This window comes from Phalacrocorax aristotelis, chromosome 1 (genome assembly GCF_949628215.1).
Source record: "Phalacrocorax aristotelis chromosome 1, bGulAri2.1, whole genome shotgun sequence".
In the NCBI taxonomy this organism is placed as follows: domain Eukaryota; kingdom Metazoa; phylum Chordata; class Aves; order Suliformes; family Phalacrocoracidae; genus Phalacrocorax; species Phalacrocorax aristotelis.
The window spans coordinates 12,298,863-12,308,740 of NC_134276.1; the positions used below are offsets into that span (position 1 = coordinate 12,298,863).

Genomic DNA, 9,878 nt, shown 5'->3' on the forward strand with positions numbered 1-9,878 from the left:
CCACATGGGAGCAGGCTCGGTATGAGTTAGATGGGGGAAGATGCCTGCATTTGACAGCAAATCAAAGGAAAGGGCTCTTCAGCAAGATCTAAGGAAAGCCCTTTCCTTAGGAGTTTGGAAGCAGCAATTAACACGGAAAACAAGTCCCTCAAAACAAGAATAATTCCTGGGCACTCCCCATCTAGGAAATTCCAAGATAATTAGCAGACAGTATGACAGTATGCTCCTGATTTTAAACTACTTAGTAAATTTCACTTTGATTGATGTGGCGTTTCAGACAGAAAACTGCATGAAAAAGTTGAGGTAGTGCAAAAAAGAGCACTTTAAGCAGAGTAAATTACCTCTGATGGAAGCCACCAGTATCATCTTGAAATCCTCGCTGTCTGTCTTCCTAGGTCAGGCTGGACTGCTCACCCCAAGTTCCTCAGAGCCCATCTAGTTCTACTAAATCCTGAAACAGTCATCAGGCAGATTTATGTCCTGCTAAACTTTGCTCCTGACAGCACTTCCAGCTCCTAAAGAGACTGTGGGTGGCATGGTAAACACATGCCAGGAGCAGATCCATAGCAGCCTGAGCCAAAACAGCTCTCAGTTGCCACAGCTTTGCCCTCTCCCTGCCCATTCCTCCATTTACCAGGCAGCAAAGAGGAGAAAATATTCATTCTTCTTTTGTTTATCAGCCTTCTCAGGGGTTATGCTTCTTTTGCACTTCAAAGATGGGTCTTTGATGCCATCTGAAGTGTCTCAGGTTTTAAGTAGAGTGGAGATTTTTCCAACTACAACCTCCAATCATCCTGAAGTGAGGAGTAAAAAAAGCAAGGAAGTAGTGAAGGACCATGGCCAGGCTTTCTTCTCACATCACTCATACATCACAGGTGATGATATGTAGGTGAGATAAAGGTGGATGACAAACTGTTCACTGGTGTATATCTCCAAGGCATGAATACCTGTGAGATTGATGGGCTTCTCATCAATGTTTTCTGCCCTATTAGTGTAGTGTTGTGTCTTGAATGCCTTTCTGATCTCTGCTGAAGGACATAAACCCATGCTACAATGAACAGAAGGTGCTTATCCTGTAAGATTAAATGATATTGCAACATTTACATGAGACTCAACTCATTAAGTATGATATTTGAGAGTCACCATTTCTTTTTTTGTAGTTACTGCCATAAAGTAAAACCCACTACTGCATGATCCATCAAACTGGTGTAGTGGCTCAGTGACATAAAACTAGGCTCAGTCACTTCATAACTATTTAAGCTTGAAAATTCTCCTTTGCCCTGATGCCCATGGCTGTTGACAGCTGTTGGGCTGTGGCTGTACTAAGACCATGGCCAAGAGTTCTTTGATTTCCTTGTTTTCTCCTGACTCATAGCATGTCCCCAGCTGTTCTTGGCTTTTGTCACCCTGGAAGACTTTTGGGCCAGAGACGGCCTAGTTCAAATTTTCTTCACCACTGAAAACGGCAAGCTGTTGACCACATCTTGGTCTCCTACACTCCCCTGCAGTACCAACAAAAAAACAAAGCAGGGAAACACAGCACAGGCCGTTCATCTGAACTTGTGTTTGTGTTCAGTGTAGAGAACTGATTTTCACCCAAATAGACAATTTCCTCATCAGACTCTTTTTTTTTAAATCAAATCAGAGGTCAGGAAATCTCTGCTCAGGGAGGACATGGCAGAAGTGATGGCTTTCAGGAAGGGACAGGGGTTCTCCAGTAACTGCTGAGGAGAGGGGGCTTAGCTGGAGGAGGGAAAGACTCCCTTGTTGCTCTCAGTCAGAAGGTTGGTACATACTCACCTCTCCTGGCCCAGAGCTGATACACTGCTGCAGCACCGTCTGCAAAATCCCAGGGGCAACTGCAACAATTCGGTGCCCTTTTCAACCAAGAAAGTCCAGGAAATATTTTCTGGAGCTTGGCTCCTTACTCCTTCAACTGACCTCAAGCATTGGCATCCAAGATCATTGATCTGCTACAAGTTTTGCCCATGGAGAAAGATGAAAAGTCGTATCTCCAAACGTCCCTCTGGGAGATGCCACTGTTGCCAGCATCATTTGCAGACCTCCTTTCCTGGGGGCTATCTGCCTTTGTTTACGCCATTGGAACCTCACTGACCTCCTGGAAGGCAGAATCATGTCTGCATTCCCATTGCTGCATGCTTACACAGATAGTTTTGATACAGATCATTTTCTGATGAGGAGGGAGCAGATCTCGGTTACATACTATTCAAAGCCTCTAATACCCAGCTGCCCTTGGTAAAATTGTTCTCTCTGTTTCAGGGGAAATAAACACCTACAGGTGGAACGTTCCAGAACGATCTGGCCCTGGTAAAACAGACCCAAACTGTATCACATGGGTTTATTATTCAACAGTGAATTTTGTAAAGGTAACCAAGGAATGGTCATTAAAGATTACATTGCTCTGGATAAAGCATGCTGCCTTGCATAATGTTTCTGAAAGGATCCTGCTTCTCATTTATGTGAGGACCACAGGGTAGAGGAATGATTTAGAGTTAGATGCTTTGTCATCTTTGGTAACAGTTGCACATGCCTGGGTAATCTAATCCACTGAAATCCCCAGGGATGCACCATGGTAATGTGATTCCCGCCCTAAAGAATAGTTGAAGGGATTTTGGGTGAAGGCAAAACATTGGTTTGTACATTAACACAGGGACATGGAGAGAAAGATACCTCTAATCAGACAGAATCACGATTTTTTTCTCATCTGATAGGAAAATGGAATTTCATCTTTCTTTAATCTGTAGTTCATCTGTACCTATTTCATAGCTGAATGAACTAGAATATTTGTAACACATATATTTTTTTTATTTCAGGATACATACAGCGGTCTGATTGGGCCTCTCGTAGTCTGCAGAAAAGGAATTCTAGATGAAAGAGGTCTAAGAAAAGACATTGATCGTGAATTTACCCTTCTGTTTATGGTGTTCGATGAAAATGAATCCTGGTATTTGAAAGAAAATATTGAAACATACCTTCATAAGAATCCTGATGATTTTAATTCCACTGAGAACTTTGTAGAAGGCAACAGCATGCATGGTATGTAGGACTCAGTAGCAGCAGCCAAGAGGACAGAGGTTTCTTTTTCACAGCCCTTTTAGGAAGGCATTGGGCTTAGCCTGCAATTACCCAACTTCATATGCTGCAACTCTGGAAACAAAAAGATTTAATGAGGCCCAGCCAACACATTTTTCTAACAAGATAGTTTAATCTTATACTCATGGGAAGAGGCTGCCCTGCCAGACTTCCCTTGTCATTTGGGACCTGCGTTCCTTGTGAGCTTGTTTAGTAGGAGCATAAGGATGACATTTCAAAATAGTGGCTGTAGTAGCAGCCAGACCAGGAGCCGGGCAGAACAGACTGGATGGGGCAGGAACAGCACTGGCAAAGTAAACTTCTCTTTCTACAGCTGGTACCCATTTTAGGCAACAATTCTGTTGCCTCTTTTTCCATGTAGCTTCTCAGCATAAATCCTGTTTGTTAAGGAGTTTGATCTCGGCCTGTAAAAAACCTACCTGATGCTTTTCAAGGCAGAAAAATGGTTGCTGCTGGGCACTTAGATGATTTGAAAACTGAAACAAAAACGTGACTGTCTCCCTGCAGTGGCAGTGGTCACTATGGAGAGCCCTTGCCCAGGCCACACATGCCTGTCCCCTCTCTGCCTGGGCAGCTGGTCACCCTAGAGAGAAAGTGTAAAATGTGCCTGAAGTGGAGGTTATCATCACCCACACCACGGCCAGTTATTAATCCATCCTATTTTGTCATTCTTCCAGCAATCAATGGGAAGATTTATAACAGCCTCCTGGGTCTAACAATGAATGAAGGTGACAGGACAAACTGGTATTTGATAGGAATGGGCAATGAAGTGGATATACATACAGTTCATTTCCACGCACAGACCTTCATCTTTAAGGTTGGTAAAATTATTCAAAGTAAAACCTTTACAGTGTGATGAGAAATTTCTGCAAAAAAGTCCGTGTTCTAGCCTGTTTTTTCAGCTTTGGCACAGAGCCCTGGGCTGACGATGAAGTCAGCGGGAGTTTTGCATGTGAAGGAAATAGAAAATGAATGTGATCCTTGCAAAGCTTCTACCATTCTGAACCTGTTATGAAATATGAATAAAGGTCACTATTAGAGGAAATTATTAGGTGGGTAAAAATATATATTTACCCACAAGTGTAAGGGAAGATACAGGGAGGAAATCAGGGAGAGTTATGCCTGCTTACATTATTGTTTTATGTTGTGATACCTTGACACTGGCAGGACTATCTGAAAAATCTGTCTTTCAAAGAAACGCCCGTGCTCAGCCAGCACTTGAAGTCCTCAGGAGGAGTGTCCTGTTGTTAATTAATTAATTGATTAAACGAGGGCTGTACACAGACCTCAGTTTCCCTGCACGAGGCATACTAGAAACATATAACAAGAAGCATTTGGTCTGTGTTGAGGAGCTGAAAGTCTAACTGGAATATTTCAGTACCCATTGGGGGTCTTCGAGGCAAGACTTTTACGATGCTGGTTTTGCCTTCCCACAGACAGATAAGGACCACAGAGGAGACGTGTATGACCTTTTTCCTGGGACCTTCCAGACAGTCGAACTTGTAGCAGAAAACCCTGGAACATGGCTTCTGCACTGCCACGTAGCTGATCACATCCACGCTGGCATGGAGACAACCTACACCATCAATAAATCAGGTGCAGTATCAGAAACATGTCCTAGGACTTGGAGGTGGTATTGCAGTGGATTGGATGGAAGGCAGGGAGGAAAGGAAGAGAACTAATGTCAATGCTGCACCCTGGATGCTGGTGGGAAACACCTGTATGTTACTGCCATTTAGCAATTAGCATTGCCTAGGGACAGGACAAACACCCCTAACAACATGACACTCCGCAACTTAAAACAGTTGGTGCTTCACAAGAGCCCTTCTAAGACAGTGGCAGCCATCAGTCACCCGCAGCTGGTGCAGAAAACAACTGCAAACATATTTTTTAGCCTTGCTGCCACGTGATGTGCAGGAGGGCCCGCAGACTGGCGTGGTGCTGTTCCTCCCTGCAATCGCTTCTGGGTCATGGGGCTATTCAACCTTTTTGCTCCAGCAGAGACCAGCTGAAATAGATGCAAGATGCTCCAGAAAATGATTGTTCATCCTGTCCGTCCTTACGTGATCCTAAGAAAATTTTTTGAGTGGTGCTGGTCCCTTCCATCACTTGTGAGTGAACTCAGAAGTGCTTTGTGAGCCTCTCCACGTCACATAATATCATTCAACGTCTGGGTCCAGCATCTCCTGCCTGGGTCCCCACTGGGCTTGCTAAACTCCTCTGCAGGGGCTGTAATAGCACCAGCAGGCACACCTCGTACCTGTAACTGTGTAGCAGCAGAATGACAAATGTAGTGCCAAACATAGCCAAAATACTCCTTCCTTGGAAATGGTGAATTTATTTTATAACACATATTTTGTTCAGGACATGAAAATTTAAATGAACAAGTAAATGCAAAACTGAATCATAGAATGGTTTGGGTTGGAAGGGACCTTTAAAGATCGTCTAGTCCAAACCCCCCTACCATGGGCAGGGACACCTTCCATTAGATCAGGTTGCTCAGAGCCCTGTCCAGCCTGGCCTTGAACACTTCCAATGGTGGGACATCCACAACTGCTCTGGACAACCTGTTCCAATGTTTCACCACCCGCATCATAAAAAATTTCTTCCTTATGTCTAATCTAAATCTACCCTCTTACAGTTTAAAACCATTACCCCTTGTCCTATCACTACAGTAAGTAGTGAAGTAACAAAGATGCCTATAGAGAAGGGGGACGTTGCCATGAAGCTGCCCAGAACAATAGCTGTGCTGATCTAATAATGATTTCTGTCCAGATCAACAAGGTAGAAGTAATTAAATTAAGTCAAGGCTACTTTTCCAGGAGACAGAAAAGTGTTTAAGGTTTTCAACTTAACTATGGTTTCTCTCTCTTCTCACAGAGTGGGAAGCTCCTTCAGAAGGCAGACTCACAACTGGAGCAGACAATACAACTACTGCAAAAAATAAGACCACTGTAAAGGGTAAGGTTTTCTTAAAATGTCATTTAAAACTCTTCAGATTAACGCATAGATTTCTAATAACTACTTGTCTTTTAACAGATTATGACAGCAAAGAGGGCAATTTTTTTGGCAAAACTTTGAGTCCTGGAGAAGCCAGCCTGATACTCGCAGCCTTTTTGTTCATTGGACTTGTTCTGCTGTCAACAGTATTAACCTTCTTCTGCCTCGTCACCCGCCAAGGAAGCAGGATCCATTACATGGCTCTGCATGACAAAAGTGCACTTCTAAGAGATTCCCTGTAAATCCCTGCTTTTAGCATTGTTCACAGAGCTGCACTGGATTTCATGATGTGCTGCTAATATAACTGGAGCAAGATATATGCTGATAGTCCTACCCCATAGCCAGCGCTCACAGGAATGAACATAGCTGTAGGGTTCAGCTCCGAGAGGCATATACCACCCATCACCGTTGCCACTCCTCTGGAGTTCAGATGAGCTTTGCCCAAGATCAAATTTGGCAGACGAGCCGAGCAGCACACCTCTCAGCATCCACACCAGCTGTAAAGAATTTATCCACGGGAGTAAGGAGCACGCAGCATGGCATCCATGCACTCTGTGCAGAAACACAGGGTTCATGCTAGGGAATAAAAATCACCAGGGGCTGTTTTAAGCATGCCAGCTTCGGAAGGAGCAGGTGTCAATGTGGAAGTCCCTGCAGTTTCCCGAAGTCTGGCTCAGTTAATTCACTGTCTTTTAAGCAATTATTATTTTGCCCTGTTAAATTAGGAAACTGTGCACTGGGGACAGATTTTTAAAGGCATTTAGGGACCCTCCAATAGATTTTAGCACCTGATGGATTTCAGCAGTGCCCCTGCTGTTAGTTTCTAACAGTTTTTGCTAATCCCTTTAAAAATCTAGCCCCAAGCAACCTCCAAAAAAGTTAGTTGACTTTGTAATTACTGCTTGTTGTGGTCCTGATTCTGTGCCTCATCTTTGCACGGAGTAGCACCTCACTCAGCTGTAATGAAGCCATCAGGAGGCTGATCTCTGTGCTTGCAAGGAAGACAGGCAGAATCGGGCCATGTTTAGTGATACTTTAATGTTCATAGCTCATTTTGAATTAGACAGTGCTCACTCTTGCCCACTCACATCAGCTACAGCTCTTGCAGAGCTGTAACAGAACACACACATCTGTGAAACTGTTTATCCAAATTTGATTTTGAATGTAAATTCAAGTTGCTGGTGTTCTCAAAATTTTATTTTTTCCACTTCTGTATTTTGAAGTACATTCAAATGTAGGAAACTTTACTGCCCATCACTCTCGTTGTAGCTTAATGGTGTCCTGGACTGATGTCCGGTTAACTGATATGTTGAAGTTTCTTGGATGTTTCTCAGTTATTTCTTGATTCTTTGTTTTCCCCAGTCATTTAAGAGTATACATGTGAGCTAGAACTGCAGGACTGAGCCCACATAGGGGTTACACCATAGCAATAAACACTTCCAGACTCCTCTAAATCTTCCCTTTGAGCTGACAAAAACAAATACTCTAAGCCTTCTGTGTTGTAAACATTAAAACTGAGGTCTCCTGTTCTGTGCAAAACCCTGCCTGTGCAGAACATTTGCTTTCTGTATACATAAAAATTAAAGCCTTTCACCTAAACATACACCATTAATAAAGGAAATTATTTGGTACTTTCCTTTTAGAGTAGCTAACGCATCTGACCTTTTAGGAACAGAATCATCAGTATATTTTGACCATAGAATCTAGCCAGCCAAAGTGATTACAACAATAATAAAAATGTAGTTATTTGTATGAACCTTCTGGCACAGTTCTTTTCATCTGGCATGCTTCTCAGCTGCATGGCGGCTGGGAAACAGGAATGAAGCCTCCAAAGGTCCTCAGGGCCTCAGGACGTCACCGCTGCTTGCCCAGGTGACACAGCCTGCCACAGAGAGCGAGATGCACCACGGAAAGTGTAAAGCATGGCATTTAACATTGCCTGCCTGGTGCAGGCAGCCCCGTGGCCAGCTGTGCCCCGACACCTGCGCTGAAGCACAGCATCTGCATTGGGCTGAGAGCAAAGCAACAAAATGAACAAAGGAAGAAAATGAAAAAGTCACCAGGACAGGTGTGCTCTCCAGAGAGTGCTACAGGCCATCAGGGGTGAATAATCTGGATTATGAATTTGGGTAGCAGTTGGTACCTGTCCTAGCACCAAAACCTCACAAGGTGATAAATGCAAGATCAACCTTTCAAAACTTTCCAGAGTAGTAAGCAGCTCTGACATCCACACAACACAAGCTGGTAGAAACTGTTCTAAAAAAAAAAACCCAGAAAAGTGGTCAGAGGAACACAATAGATCACGGAAGAATCAATACTGGTTTTTTTTTCTTAAAGAAAATTGTGCCTCAGTGGGGTTTTGAAGGATCTAGATAAGAGACCTGGATGAAGATAGCCTGCTTACATTTCCATAAGACTTTAATTAAAGCTTCTTAAAGAAATGAAGTCATGATGGGATGAGAGGAAGGGTCCACAGAGACTAAATAACTGGTCAAAAGACAGAAATAAGTGGCCAGGTTTCACAGTGGAAGTCACTCATGGGGTGCTGCAAGGACCCTTGCTCTTCACTGTTTTCTGTAAGTGGTGTGAAAAAGGGTGACCAAGTTGAGTGACAACCATAAGTACTTGTAGCACAAGAAAATGAGTGATAAAAAGATAAAATTTAGTACTGACACATTTACAGTAATACTTGTGGAAAAAATCAATCCTAGCCCTATGTGCATCATACTCTGTAAGCAACCCAGAATTGGGATCTTATTTGTAATAGTTTAATGACAACGTTAGCTCAAGGGCTTTTTAGCTGGCAGAAAGGCACCTGAATATTAGGAATCAGTAGGCATTAAGGACAGAGCAAACCAGAAACAGCTTAGTACTACTACACAGATGTCTGGGGCACCTGGATCTTGAATGCAGCGTGAGTCACATCCCCCAGCCCCAGCCAGGAGAGGACACAGAAACACGAGAACAGCACAGAAAAAGCGAGAAAGGGAATCAGTGTTGTAGAACAGTTTCCATATGAGGAAGGATTTCCTTGGATGGGGGCTTGTAAAAATATACAGGACAATTGAAAGCAGGTAGGATACAGGTTTAATAAAGGGAGAGGTGAGTGGAGAAGGGAACAATTTGTCCCTCTTGGCAGAAGCAGTATGAGCTAGGGGAGTGCTACGTGCACAGCGCAGCAGAGGGGGTGGCTCTTTGCGGGGTGGTCACCTCTGTAACTCCTGGTCTGAGGATGCTCTGAGCTTACAGGGATTCAGAGAGCAACTGGAAAAATATAAAGGGGAAAATGAATTAAGGGTTATTAAAGGTGAAGGCACCCCACTGACTCCCACAAAAAGTGACTTGAGATGTGGCGGTGGCTACCAAACACTTTGAAATGCCACAGCACGCCGTGTTAGCTAGATCAAAGGCTTGGAGCATCTGCTAGACAAGGTGTGGGGGGGAGAGGGCTGGGGCTGTTCTGCCTGGAGACGAGATGACTCAGGTGGATTTTAGCCATGGGTGCAAACACCTGATGGGGGTGCAGCACCCACGGAGCCAGGCTTTCCTCAGCGGGGCCCAGAGGCGGCGGGCGCAGACGGCACTACAAGAAGTCTCCATCCTTAGGGACACCCCCGGGCGACCGGCGCGGCCCAGAGCCCCCTCCTCCGGGCGGTGGGGGGAGGGGGGGAGGGTGCACGACCCCACCTCCTGCTCTCCCGCTCCGTGCTGGGAGGGGGGAGAGGCCCAGCCCCCGCCCCCGCCCGGCACAGCCCCCACGCCCC

General features: G+C 44.6%; 1 protein-coding gene across 1 annotated transcript in view; it reads left to right on the forward strand.

Moving 5' to 3' along the window:
- Positions 1 to 6,356, forward strand: part of HEPHL1 (hephaestin like 1) — a 33,003-nt gene extending 26,647 nt beyond the window's left edge. Inside the window, exons 15-20 of the mRNA XM_075081897.1 lie at positions 2,281 to 2,387; positions 2,835 to 3,057; positions 3,792 to 3,931; positions 4,551 to 4,710; positions 5,995 to 6,075; positions 6,154 to 6,356. Of these exons, the coding sequence (XP_074937998.1) occupies positions 2,281 to 2,387; positions 2,835 to 3,057; positions 3,792 to 3,931; positions 4,551 to 4,710; positions 5,995 to 6,075; positions 6,154 to 6,356 (914 nt within the window). The remainder of the gene's footprint in view (positions 1 to 2,280; positions 2,388 to 2,834; positions 3,058 to 3,791; positions 3,932 to 4,550; positions 4,711 to 5,994; positions 6,076 to 6,153) is intronic.
- The last annotated feature ends 3,522 nt before the right edge of the window (positions 6,357 to 9,878 follow it).